Source organism: Pimephales promelas, chromosome 18, assembly GCF_988280905.1.
Source record: "Pimephales promelas chromosome 18, fPimPro1.hap1.1, whole genome shotgun sequence".
Lineage (NCBI taxonomy): Eukaryota > Metazoa > Chordata > Actinopteri > Cypriniformes > Leuciscidae > Pimephales > Pimephales promelas.
Window position 1 is genome coordinate 20,354,094 of NC_142786.1, and position 15,008 is coordinate 20,369,101.

General features: G+C 36.4%; 1 protein-coding gene across 6 annotated transcripts in view; it reads left to right on the top strand.

Moving 5' to 3' along the window:
* Nucleotides 1-15,008, top strand: part of csmd3b (CUB and Sushi multiple domains 3b) — a 636,199-nt gene that overhangs the window by 450,742 nt on the left and 170,449 nt on the right. For all 6 annotated transcript variants that reach the window (XM_089123029.1, XM_089123027.1, XM_089123028.1 and 3 more), the window contains 6 exons: nt 1,641-1,754; nt 2,058-2,153; nt 5,142-5,345; nt 9,776-9,900; nt 11,094-11,190; nt 12,537-12,641. In XM_089123029.1, the coding sequence (XP_088979155.1) occupies nt 1,641-1,754; nt 2,058-2,153; nt 5,142-5,345; nt 9,776-9,900; nt 11,094-11,190; nt 12,537-12,641 (741 nt within the window). The remainder of the gene's footprint in view (nt 1-1,640; nt 1,755-2,057; nt 2,154-5,141; nt 5,346-9,775; nt 9,901-11,093; nt 11,191-12,536; nt 12,642-15,008) is intronic.

The window sequence follows — 15,008 nt, forward strand, 5'->3', positions numbered from 1 at the left end:
CCAATAAAGCCAATCAGGTCCAGGTAATCAAGCTCTTTGTTTACCTCAAATGACAAATAAATCATTTTTTCAAAATTGGATTCTGCAAGAGTTTGATTACACGCTTGTATTTCCGAGCAGAGAACGGTTTAATCACGCAGTGGCTATGCTGAGCACATGAACCTCTCCATCGATCTACAGCCCTGCTGAATCACTGAATCTCTGCCAGAATTCAAAGACATGGTTAAGGATGTAGTCGAGCCCTTCCAGCAGAATAATGGAGGCATTTCCTTCTGTCTGTCCATTTATATCATGACTTTACAGACCAGGGCGAATTTCATCCACTCCTGAGACTGCGTTTTGATGCTTGGCTTCTTTAATTAATTTCACCAGGGCAGCAAAAGAGAGATGCCAATAGCCTGTAGAATACTACTTTTTCCCTAAGTTTTGTTCGCTGTACAATGTTTTGTTTAATCTTCTATAATCTTTAGGATATAGGGTAGGGATTTGATGCAATGTTGATGAGTTGCATACTAATGACTTTCTCCTAATTGTGGAAACATCAAAGCATTGGACAGCAGATTAAACTGAAACAAATGAGGCCGGTGGAGGCACTCGATGTTTGAAATACACCTCCGAGAGCTCGTTGATTCGTTGAAGAAACATGATTCTGAGTAATGTATTCACATGTTCAAGTACTTACAGTATAGTGGCTTCTAAATGTGTGTGAAGTGAATGAGTAATACAGGCAGAAAACATTTCATGACACATTCGCTGCTTGTAGGATAATACAGATAATGTCAATGATAAAAATAAAAAATAAACAAATTTTGCCTTAATAAATGTAAAATAAAACAATAAATCATTTTAAATGCTACAAGTGAATCTACAAGTTTTTTTTTGTTTTTTTATATAGATTTTTTTCATGATAATTTTAGTTAAATTTTCAGCAGTTTCTAAGTTATTCATTAGATATTTGTTTAATGGTATCTTTTTTTTTGAAAGAAGGCTGATGACACCATTACTGCTACTGATGTCTCTATGAAATTGATTTAAAGCCTCTCGGCGTTACGGTATAATTAAAAGCTATCAATTTTAACATTTATTAAGCTTTTAAAAAATATGACAAAGGAAATTGACCCATTATAATAAATGCCACATTTATATCAGGGCTCAATTTTTTCTCTTGGCCCAGTCAGACAGGTTCAGATTTCCTCTTGCCCAGTCATAATGCACAAAACATTATTGTTTTCATTGTATTTGACACATGTAACCTTGCAAACAGTGTTTTCGGGTTTTTATGTTGGCCTAAGAAGATACATACAGAAATGAAATAGCAAACACTTCAGTCTTCACTGCATAAATTGTGAATTAAATATAATTTAATTCTTATTAAAGCTAATGTTATTCAGCCAAGAGTAGTGGATGATTTTCTCCTTTTCTTTAGTTCTTTGATTAACCTTAATAACAGACATGACAACAGCAGGTTTAATGGGCTCCTGTCCCTTTAAGAACTGCCGCCTAACATTTTCTCACAATGTTTATTTAAGTCTTCATTTAAGACTGTGCTCGACAAAATGGATATTTTGTTGGTCAGTTACAAGAATATATCGATGTTTTTAAAAAAATTTGACACTTTGCCTGTTTTTTCTCCTCCTCAGTTCTGTTTGGACAGTTTGTCCTGTTCCAGACGTCACTGAATGATGTTGTGGACATTTACGATGGACCAACGCAACAGTCCTCTCTGCTGTCGTCTCTCTCTGGGTCTCACTCAGGTAAAGCTCAAACAAGTCCTTTTCAGGACTCAAAACTTTAGCTGTCACTCATGTGTAAACGTGACGAGGTGGAGTAAACTATCTCATAATTTGTGTTGGCGCATCTTGTAGTAAATGGTGAAGGTGTTATTGTCATTAAACATGCGAATTGGAGTTCAAAATAAAAAGAGATGTTTCCCCTCTGCAGATATAGGCTACTTCTCTAAAGCCAAAAGAAGGAAAAATGATGCTCTGTGATTTTTGATGTGTACAGATATGTACGAAGTGCAATTTTAAAATATTTACTCTGTGTCTGTTTTCCAGGAGAGTCGTTGCCCTTGAGTACAGGAAATCAAATAACTATCAAGTTTACTACAGTTGGACCAGAAACTGCCAAAGGCTTTCATTTTGTATACCAAGGTCAGATTTCATCTCTATCGAGAAAAAATATTTATATTTATTGTAGTTATACAGCATCCAGACTATTTTTATTACTTCCTATAACAGTCAGTATTTGATATATATTTTTCAAAACACACAATCATAAACTTTTGTTTAATTTTTTCGAAATGTCTTTGTGCTTTTGTCCTTTTATTATTATTATTATTATAAATATTGCTATTTAGGTATCATTTATTTTCATTTCAATTTTAGTTTTAGTTTTTATTTTATCCCATTTAATAATTTTAGTGCTTCAACTTAAAAAAACTATTTCAGTTTATTTTAATTCATCTTTATATCAATTAATATAAAATGTTTTTAATAGTTTTAGTCTTAGTTAATGATAATTAATAACCCGAGTGCATGCCTGTTTTCAGAATTATAGTCAAATAACAGGATATGAAAAAAAATTCTGCACTTTAAAAATGGGTAAAACAAAAATCTTTCTATAGAAATAACATTTATTGTCACAAAAGGAATTATGTTTTTAACATTATGTAATTATGTATTAGCATTCCAGTTGTAGCGAAAGCTAAACACCAACCTTTTTTAGTAAGTCTAATTCAGCATTTTGTGTGCAATTCATACTTGCATGTACATTAAAATGTACTTGTCAGTAAAAACAAAAAAATTAAATCTAATAAGACATTAAGGTTATTTCAGTAATCAAATACATAATGAAATTCATTTTGAATTCAAAAATACAAGGCCATTGAAACAGCCATCACTGTTGGAAGACATCCTTACCTCAGCAAATGTTTCAAATCTTTGTATAAAGCTTTACGTAGCTTCACATTGTTTTAAAATCTACAAAGAGCCTTGAAATGTAAATGACAGTTTGTTCTAAAGCATTTCTCCCACACATCTTTATTTTGGTACTTTGGGAGTCAATCAAACTGACTCCTCTTCTGTGAATCAATAACAAGTTCAAAACCTAGTCTGTTCCAGATGAATCAGTATATTCTCCACTTTTCATTTCATATGCCTGGTTCTATATGTGTTTGATTTGTTATTTAAATTGGCATTTAACAAGACATCCCCAATGTTATCTACTGTACATATTTACAAGCAGGAGACCGGTAGAATCCAGAATTTGTTAGCAGGTCAAGGCCTGACATTTTCAAGTTGTGTTTGTTCCACTTTACAGTTTCAGCCTTTTTAAAAGAAATATGTGTAGATTGAATACATGTCTTTCTCTTACAGATACACATTTGTTTGTTTTTGATAACAAGTATTGCTGCCACAGCCAAGGCCTTTTCATTAGAGGTGTAACGGTACACAAAAAATGATAATTTGGTATTGAAGTCACGGTTCGGGATGTTTTCTGTGGTTCAAACGCTGGTTTACTGAACAAATCATGTCTTTAAAAAAAGCTGTCAATATTGCTGAAACACAATGCAAACACTTTTTCATTCAATATGTTGGTTAAAATAGGTTAGAATTGTTGCTGCGAAGTTACACTTAGACTAGGTTGCTGTCAAGATAATCGTTGGAATGGAAACACTTGCCTGAATATGTAACATTTACAGGTAAGGATACAACCGTAAGATGAGGAAAACGCATTTAAAGGGTTAGTTCACCCAAAAATGAAAATTAAGTCATTAATTACTCACCCACATGCTGTACCAACCCCGTAAGACCTTCGTTCATCTTCGGAACACAAATGAAGATATTTTTGATTAAATTTGAGAGCTGCATAACTACCACATAGACTTCCGGAACTGGCTCTTGACGGCCCAGAAAGTCAATGAAGAAAATGTTTAAATATTCCATGTGACTACAGTGGCTCAACTATAAGTTTATCAAGCGACGAGAATACTTTTTGTGCGAAAAAGCAAACAAAAATAACGACTTTATTCGACTTTTCCTTTTCTTCCTTGTTGGCCTGAAACGAGACTTCCTTAGATTTCCACGACACATGCGCGAGAATTGCGATCTCCTTACACTACTTCAGTTCAGTTCTCGCGCATGTGTCGTGGAAATCGTATGGAAGTCTCGTTTCAGGCCAACAAGGAAGAAAAGGAAAAGTCGAATAAAGTCGTTATTTTTGTTTGTTTTTTTTCGCACAAAAAGTATTCTCGTCGCTTGATAATCGTATAGTTGAGCCACAGTAGTCACATGGGATATTTAAACATTTTCTTCATTGACTTTCTAGGCCGTCAAGAGCCAGTCCCGGAAGTCTATGTGGTACTGTAGTTATGCAGCTCTCAAATTTAATCAAAAATATCTTCATTTGTGTTCCGAAGACGAACGAAGGCCTTACGGGGTTGGTACAGCATGGGGGTGAGTAATTAATGACTTAATTTTCATTTTTGGGTGAACTAACCCTTTAACAACATGCATCTGTTAGTAGGGCAAGCCATGTAGGTTTATGGTTTAGTTTGAAATGCTTAAAGGAGAACTACGGTCAATTTTAACATTGAGCTCTTTTTTTTTTTTTTTTACATTTGGAGTGCTTTCAGTACAGACAAAAACAACAAAAATCGGTGTTGCCTACCCCGTTTTATCGTCTTTTTAAAATTCTCACCCTGTTGACTTCAATGGGGCATGTTCTAAACCTGACTGCAATGGATGTGAAAGACATGAATAAAAATGATGTTAATTCAGCCAGCTCACGTACCTCTATTTGCTTCCTGTTTTCGGTCGAAGCCCACAGTAGTCGATTGTCGATCTCACGCGCGCGATCATTAGTGAATATCATCTCAAACCTCCTCTGTGTGTTCAACATCTGATTCGGATGAACTATCCATTTGAGCTGATATTCTACATCAAAGTATATCAATAAGCCATATCGTCCCATCCTAGAGGGAAAATTGTTGCGCACACAAAGTTCAGCACGTGCAGTGATTAAAACAACTCTGAATAGTTTGATAGCAATACGTGTACCGTTACACCCCAATAGAAACACAAAGACACTCCTTTGTGAGGTAAAACTCTCTAAGTGTCTCTTGTATGATTCTGTCTCAGCTGTACCAAGGACCAGCGCCACGCAGTGCAATTCTGTTCCAGAGCCTCGCTTCGGCAAGCGCATTGGCAACAACTTCGCCGTGGGTGCATCAGTGATGTTCGAGTGTAACCCGGGCTACACACTCCACGGCTCCTCTGCCATTCACTGTGAAACCGTCCCTGATGCTCTGGCTCAGTGGAACGACACACTGCCCACTTGCATCGGTAAGTACAATCGATGTGGCCTTTTGTCTTCACAGTTAGGTTGTGTGGCCAAGCATAGTTAGCTGAATGATAGCAAAACACAAGCTGAAGTAAAGCTGTGCAGAATGTGACCGGGAGTAACTTTTACTTGAGCACAGTTCATTAGGCAGATTGTGTTTGAGTTAGCACAGTGAAACCAAATATCATGATACAAGCAGACACTCTTCAGCTGTTTACTCTTTTAGAGAGGTGTTTAGCAGAGTAAGAGGTCTGATTTCAACAAGCTACCTAATTGTGTCTCTGTCAATCTCTCTTTCTACTACACATTTGACCATTATGTGTTTCCGGTCATATTTAGGCTGATAGCAATAACTGTGTGTTTAGCAGTCAGTATATATTAGTATATACATTCTAAACAATGCTGGGTTGTTTTAACCCAATATATGGAAAATATAGACAAACCCAAATGTTGGGTTATAAATGTAATTTAAAATTTTAACCCAACTTCAACTTTCACTTTCAACTGTGCATTTTTTTAACAAAACATTTGGGTTTGTCCATATTTTATCCAAATTTGGGTTTGACTGACTGCTGAATATATATATATATATATATATATATATTAGTGCTGGCAAACGATTAAAATATTTAATCGCGATTAATCGCATTAATGTCATAGTTAACTCGCGATTAATCGCATATTTTTATCTATTCTAAATGTCTTTTGATTTCTTTTTGTTACATTATTTTTTTCTCATTTTAATGATCTTGTCAACATGGAAAAGTGGATCGGCTTGTTTAGTGCAAATGTTTTTATTGTTATTATTATTATTGAAAATAAAATTGGAATAGTGTTCAATTTCACACTAACATATATAAATAATCTCTCACACAATGTAACACTGTCTATCAATAAAAGGGTGAAAGAAATACTGACGAGGTCCTGATATTGACGAGGGGGTGGAGAATTCGCATCATCTGTGTGTGTATGTGTGTGTTGGCCATCATCAAGCATCAAGTGGTGTTTCAGACTGGACGTGCTGCCATGATGATAGCTCAGTTCACAACGACAAAACACACAGATCACTTGGTCTTGTCAATGGGACAATTTGGCAACTTTTTAAAAGTAAACTTTCCATTCAGAATCTTCTAAGGGCATCCATTTCGGCGTCCCGCGCTCGTCATCCACTCAAAACGTAACGTTACTATTTGGCCGGCTCGCAAGCCGAAACGAGTGTGTGCGGCACAAAACGTTCTCGCGCTGTGCTCTGAACCCATTCATTTCAATGGCTTGCGCTGCGCGAGGACGTTTTGTTGCTTCTTCGACCAAAGCGCAAGCGGATCTAGCTAGAACGGAAACAAAACAACAGGCACGCCGCAAACACACGTTTGGGCTTGCGAGCAGGCTTTGAGAGGATGATGAGCGCGAGACGCCGAAATGGATCAGGGCGCATGCCGCGTCCTGTTTCAAAAGTATGTGAAAAAACTACAAAGTTTGCGAGGACAAAAAGAGCGTTAATCGCGCGCTAAAAAAATTAACGCCGTTAAAATAGGTTTGCGTTAACGCCGTTACTAACGCGTTAAACTGACAGCCCTAATATATATATATATATATATATATATATATACACACACACACACACACACATATTGAAAATAGGCTCATTTTACAAGTACCCCAGAGTTCAACAGTTTTCGAATCCATGTAGCCAATTTTCTGATATTTAGAAGAATATCAGTAACCAGACAGTTTCTGGTGTCATTGACTTCCATATTATATATGTTTTCCTACTATGGAAGTCAATGGGACCAGAAACTGTCTGGTTACTGATATTCTTCTAAACATCAGAAAATCGGCTGCATGGATTCGAAAATGGTAAAACTCAACTGTTTAACTTTGGGGTATATAATCGTATATCTCTAATCAAACTACAAGAATGGCCGAACGGCGTGGAGTTGAACCAAGTGTGAACTCAGCGACCTAGAGAGCAGGCGGGGTGTGACACATCTCCTTTTTATTTAAAGGGGCCGCTTCAAAATGGGTCTCTCACAAACGCACATCAGAAAAGGGGTAGAAAAGGGGCCTGTGGAGCTATAATAATGAGGAATTCAGACCCAAGCATTGCAGTTATGCTTTACATAGACCACAAATGTATGATTTATATGTAAAAATTAATGATTTAAAAGTATGATACGCACCCTTTAAATTATCCATTGACTATGTTCGCCCGATGCCAACCTTACTTGCCGACCCCTGACCTATATGTTACAAACGCTGACAAAATATGAGATGCTTCTTTAATGTTATGAAATGAAAATGTAATGTTGCTTCTGCTTTATTGTTTCACACCTTGTTTTGTCTCCCTGCTCATCTCTGTGTAAAAGGTCAGAAATCTGTGGTATTTCAGGATCACCTGAGCGCATGCTGAATTCTATATATCACTGGTTAAAAATGAATGACCCCAAAATTCCAGGGAAGTGAATTTGGTTAATAATTGAAGAATCTGACACAGATATATTGAGCCCTGCCTCCCCGTTTCTCCTCGCTCTCTATCCCGCTCTCTTTCTGCATCAATCAGGATGTCCCTACCCACTCGTAGCTGTTTAAACAAAGTGATTGGCTTTGACCTCTAGATTATCCGCTTGTCCTTGACAGATAGCATCTTACCTAAGCATGGGATAACAAAGACAGTTCTGCCCTGCCAGAGTCAGATAGCAGCCTGTGCTTTGTTATTGACAGATCCACTCAGTGGCTTCCAGCGCTGCTCGAGACAATAGCTGACAGGACTTGCAGCAAACAAGAGAAAAATGCCTAATCCTAAAACTGTATTCTGGACAAATGTGGGCAAAATAGTTTTGATTTATTTAAAAAAAAATACTTCCCTTGATCTGAGCGGTACAAGACTTGGCTACTTTTTCTAAGTTTGCCTCCTGAACACACACAATTATTTTGACTCAATTCTACAATGTTAAGTGGGTGAAAAAAAGAAACTCCTTAATCTTGTATTTGGGTCAAAAATGGGCACCCATAGAAATGAATGGGAAAAACTGTGATTTATGTGATTCATTCTAAAATAAGCCAAAGTAAGACAACAGGTGACAGCAAAGTCACTTCATCCTTAGGTTTTAGCTCTAAGAACTGATTGGAATGATATTTTAATGTAGTTCAAAAATAATTAAAATAAAACATAAAAATAAGCATAATTTACATAGAAAATATGGTACTTTTTGAAGTAAATAATTTCCAAAATGCCCCCAAAATAAAAAAAAAAACACCAGAAGACAATGATATAACATATATAATAAAGAAAAAAAAAATAGGATCACACCTGAGTCCTCTGTGCCCACATTTGTCCACAATTACAGGATTAAGGGCTATAAAGTGAATATGGTTTGAGGGCAGTCTTATACAGTCTTTCCAGATTTTTCTGTGCTACCTTGTGCTTTTTAAATGCAGGACGGAGAACGTAACTTAAAGAAACGGTTCAGCCAAAAATAAAAATTCTGTCATTTATCTATCTTTATGTCATTCCAAACGGTCAATACACACCACATCGACAGACACTTCTACCTTTAAATGCTTTTTATGCTTTTTGACATCTTCATCTTTCTTTAGTGTGTAATGTTATTCTCTATATCAGTGTCAGTGTTTCTGAACTCCTGAAACTTCTCCATTATAGTCTTGAGTTTTCTTCCGGGAACGAACACGTCACAATATTCCTCATTTAAATAATTCATACGCTGAATAAAGGGGCGGGGCCTGGTTGACTTAGTTAGTAGTGTGTTAAACTGATGGTAAGGGGCGGGACATTTCCCAAACACACTCAAAGCACTTGACCAATCACAACACACTGGTCCAGCCGACCAATCAGAACACAGTGTGCTTTTCAGAAGGAGGGGCTTCATAGAGACGGGAACTAAACAGAGCGTTACTGACAGACTGGGAAGAGAGGAGCCGCAACAATGGAGAACAGGGGGAAATAATGTTTTTTTGAACATTCATTTCTAGTAGAGCCCAAAAACAAAATCTTTGTAAAAGGGCAAAATAGGTCCTCTTTAAAAAGTGGGCTGAGAAATGATGTGCATATATCTTCTGTATCTTATAATCACATTAACTTTTACCTTTAAGACAATATCTGTGTAGCATTTTTCATTCCATTTAAAAAAAAAATAATTTTAGTTTAGCTAAATGTAAAACCTAGTTGGATGCTGATTACAGAATCATAGAAACACCTACTCAGTACCAGTTTAAAAAAGCAAGTATATTTTTAAAGGCAGGAAAGCATCAAGGCCTAGTCGTGAGTAATCATGTATGGCCACGTTGGCTTTGATTACTCATCAAAAGTTGCTTCTCTTTTCTACCAAGGTTGATGAATTCCATCCATTTACACAGGACTGGAAGTAAATGCTTATTGTAACACACTTTCCTGTCTTTTGATTCGTCTTCACAGTGCCTTGTGGAGGGATTCTGGCGATGCGTAAGGGGACCATTTTGTCCCCGGGTTACCCGGAACCCTACGATAACAACCTCAACTGTGTGTGGAAGGTATCTGTTCCAGAGGGAGCTGGGATACAAGTGAGTGGAGGAGCTTGTTTGAAGTTCCTCAAATTAAATGTTTCAGACAAGAAGCATCAGTGATCGAAAAGTTTAAAACTACAATAAAGGGAATTCTTAATGTCTTATGAATTATGCATTAGGCAATGTTTAATTTAGAAATGATGGGGAGTACAGTTCTACAAACTTCAGTGACAGTCAGTTTCTTCAGCTTGCCTGTTTTTTTTTTTGTTTGTTTTTTTTTTTGTTTTTTTGCAAATGTAGTGATTTTGTTGATATATGTCGCAATATGTCAAATACAACAATTCCCCAAAAATCACGTTCATTATAACCCGTTTGCATGGAAAATAACTGTTTTCTATGTGAATATGTTGTAAAATGTAATTTATTTTCTGTGATGCAAAGCTGAATTTTCAGCATCATTACATGATCTTTCAGAAATCATTCTAATATGATGGTTTGCTGCTCAAGAAATATTTCTCATTATCAATATTTGTTGTAGCCGTTTTTCTATAAGTATTTCATTGGAGTTTATTTAATATAATTCATGTATTTGTTTATTAATATTATTATTATTATTATTATTATTATTTGGTATATTTATATTTATATTTGTATTTATGTACTTATTTATTTATTTATCAGGCACCTGTCGGGTTAGGAGGAGAGATATGTTATTGTGTGTGGGCGGAAGGGGAAGTGACATGAAAGTGACATGAAAGAACAGATGTTTGGTTTTGGAAAGGGTGGTTTTACACAGTTTTTTGACCACTTCGCTAACTTGGTTTGGAATGTGTTAGAAATAAAACTTTTGAATTGAAGACTGCGTTTGGAGTGGAGTGCGTGCAAAATAATTAATCACTGTTTCCTGAATCCAAGGTCGGCATCGAAAAGCCGACACAATATTTATGTAAACATTTTTTTTCAGATAGATAGACAGACAGACAGACAGACAGACAGACACGGACAGGCAGACACACAGACAGACACAGACAGACACACAGATAGACAGAGATAAACAGACAGCAGAAAGACAGACAGACAGACAGACAGACAGACAGATAGATAGACAGACAAAGACAGACAGACACATACAGAAAGACAGACAGACACAGATAGATAGACAGACACAGACAGACAGACACAGATAGACAAACAGAGACAGACACAGACTACCATTTCTTGCTCATGTATATACTTTCTTTATTAATCAGATCCAAGTTGTGAGTTTTGCCACTGAACATAACTGGGATTCTCTGGATTTCTATGATGGCGCAGACAACAATGCACCCAGACTGGGCAGCTATTCAGGTGAGAGCTTAACTACTGGAAAACGACATGCTTTTTCCTGTTTTAGAAGTTGAAATCTCTCACTTTAAGGACCCTCGTCAGTATTTACTGTATATTTAGGTCTACTTTTTTTTGTCTGTCACCACATGAAATTTTAAGGTAATATTTGAATATTTTAACAACACATTTGCATTTTTACGTTTGTTTGTTTGTTTGTTTGTTTTTTACTTAATCAATGGTCACATGCCATGCAGGTAAAAACTTTTTATTTTAAATTATAAGCTGTATTTCTTTGCGAACCCCAATTTGGGTTTTGAAAATATGGAAAAGAAATATAATATAGACTCGACACTATTACCATTGCTGTAGATCATTTTTAATAACCGTAAGGAATAAGGTTGGTTATGCTGCGTGCAATGATCATCATTCAGAAATATCTCACTGCTGAAAGCCACGATTGACCATTCAGAATCTAGTATTGCTGACTAGTGTCATTTTATAAGCTTGTGTAATTCATATTACAGCCATATTACATTAGGAGGGGTTTGATGCCTCCTTCCAAACAAAATAAGCTTTAATCTTAGCTGAAAATAAATTCAAATATAAAAACATTGAAGATTGCTCAGCAGAACTTGATATCACTAATTGAGTCACACCTTGAAAAATTGTTTGAAATTTTTGAAGCCAGCAAACTTGGAGGAGGCTCAAGTTCCCGGCTCACTGCTGTTTTTGGATAGCTAATGAATTGCTCTGCCTGGCAGCACGTGTAATGGGTTCTGCACCTCGACACTCAGCACTTCATTTGTTTGTTAACCGAGCGGTCGGAGGAAGTGTACTGATGCTAACAGCTTGTCATTGCGGAGACCTGATGGCTCAATGCTCTTCTTGTCATGAAGACATGGTTTACAGTGTTTTTGTAACAGTGTTTCTGTGCTATTCCTGGAGGATGGGAAACATTGCTTCAGAGTGTCCTGTTGGGAATAACGACTTTATCTTGCTTTCAGAGACAGGGAAGGTTTTTATGGCTGCGCTGCTGGAGCAGTTAATGTTGATGTTTCCAGCAGCTCAGAAGTTGACCTGTACAGCAGGAAGTATTTAAAACAGGGAGGTTTCCATGTCAAAAGACAAATGTTAACAGGTGTACCAGAACTTTTCTTCACAGCATGAACATTAAAGATGTTCCCATTTATAAGAGTCTTATGTGGTCTTAGGCCACCCTTCCATATGCTCTAAACGTCTTTGCTTGGTAATCCACCTTATCTGTTTTTTATTTCAACCCCAGCTGGTGTGATTTTGACTGTGCCGAACTAAAGAATCACAGCTTTTCTTAATCTTCAACATTCATAACGCAGTTTCTCCTTTATCAGGAACCACCATTCCTCAGCTCCTGAATAGCACGTCTAACAACCTCTACCTGAACTTTGTGTCAGACATCAGTGTGTCAGCAGCCGGCTTCCATCTGGAATACACAGGTACAACTATAACAACATTACTCTATTGATGCCCTTTAAATGACCGGGTAAAGGGTAAATAAAGCTCAACATCCTTCTCATCTGTATTTATTACCCCACCCTTGACCTTGACCTCTTGGGGAGATCCCTTTGCTTGTCAATTTTCTATAGAGATAGATAGATAGATATATAGATAGATAGATAGATAGATAGATAGATAGATAGATAGATAGATAGATAGATAGATAGATAGATAGATAGATAGATAGATAGATAGATAGATAGATAGATAGATAGATAGATAGATAGATAGATAGATAGATTTAAAATTGAAACCATGTACACTCATTCATTCCTTGCGAAGTCTTGTATGTTGTTGCTAGGGATGTTCCGATCACATGATCGGAAATTGGGCCCGATCAAGTGGTTTCAGACTCGATCAGAATCGGATGTAACCTCCCGATCAGGACTCGGATATACATGTATATATATTTTGAGTATTTTTAACATATTTTTAACACAGTATTTTTTGCGGTGGCACAGAGGGTCCTGTGACTCACTGGCTGTATGGCGGCATCTCAGCTGCGTGGCGTGTCCGTTTTTATTTCAGCTCCCATGTTAACAGGTAGGTTAGAGCTTGCTAGAAATAGAACCGACACCTATTTTTCACGCGACACACAAGCTTTGGAAGCATTTCCAGGCAAAATAGAATAGGAAAAGATGTTTATATGTTATTTAGTACACAAATACATATTAATAAATGAAATGTTGATGGTTGAAAGTCCATCCATTCTGATATAAATATAATTTAAAAATAAATAAATAATTATCAATTTTTAAATATTGAACCTGTCAATGCAGAACGAAATATTCTGTGGTCTATTTTGCCGTCAATACTGCTGACTGTGTCTTTATCAGTATATTTATGCTTAACATTATAAAGTTGATGAAAACAACATTGCCAAATGGCAAACTGTGAGATATGTAAACTTGGGATCTCAAGAGGTGGAAAGAAAAAGTCTACATTTAACACAACAAACCTGATATGGCACATTAAAAACAAACACCCGACACAAGCGAGTTTACCCAGGCAATGCCGCCGAAGACGAGTCGGCTCACGCTGCAAGAGAGTTTTAAGAGGAGAGAAAAATGCCCCTTGATTGTGAGAAGCCACAGGACATCACAGCTGAGCCAAGATAGCACAAATGATCGTAATGAGTGCTATTTGTCTTTATTTCAGACTTTTATATTTATATATATATATGAAGAGTTCAGATGCAAAAGCCTCTAAGTGCCATTTGAAATTTTCTTCTAGAATGATGATTTTTATCAAACTTGTATATTTAAGTTCAGTAATTTCACTTAAATAACAATTAATAGGTAATTATCATTACCATTTAAGTGAAATTACTGAACTTAAATATACAAGTTTGATAAAAATCATCATTAAATAAGAAAATTTCAAATGGCATTTAGAGGCTTTTGCATCTGAACTCTTCATATATATATACTTTTGCATACAAGTCCAAAAGTGAAGAATTGATGTTCATTACCTGATTGTTCAAGCTACCTCACAGAAGTGCTCTGTTTGTTAACAGAGTTGTCAAATGTTAAAATAATTAAATAAAAAAAATAAAAAATAAGGAACATCCTGGAATCTGGATCTGTTTTTTCGCTCTTCTTTATTCTTTTTTGAATACATTATAGAAGTATCGGATCGGGACTCTGTATCGGTAGATACTCAAAATCAAATGACTCTGACTCGGACTCGAGGGCAAAAAAACCTGATCGGGACATCCCTAGTTGTTGCGCTGCATTTCTGAGCATTTTTCTGGTGTCATGTATTCCAGTTTTTGGACTCTCTGCCTGCTTTTGGATTACCCATTTGCTTTGTTCCCAACCTTGTGTGTTTTGTTTGTTTGGACTACCTACGTGTGTTTTGACCTTTTGCCTGTACATTGGATTACATGTCTGGATTGCCCCATTATTAAAAGCTGCATATGGATCTCAACCTTCTTGTCTCAGAGCAGTTCATAAGATAGATAGATAGATAGATAGATAGATAGATAGATAGATAGATAGATAGATAGATAGATAGATAGATAGATAGATAGATAGATAGATAGATAGATAGATAGATAGATAGATAGATAGATAGATAGATAGATAGATAGATAGATTGACAGACATTTTCCACCTTCTTTGTATAGCAAGTAATCAAAGGGATAATGCCAATGGAAAGAGCTGCTCTCAGCCAACAAATGTATTTTCATACCAGGATTCTGCCAAAGGATCTGTATGACTGCAGATGCTGAGTCAGAGAGAGACACCTGTTCTACACAAAACAGAGCCAGGTGTTCATATTTACATCCATAAAATAATTAGCCA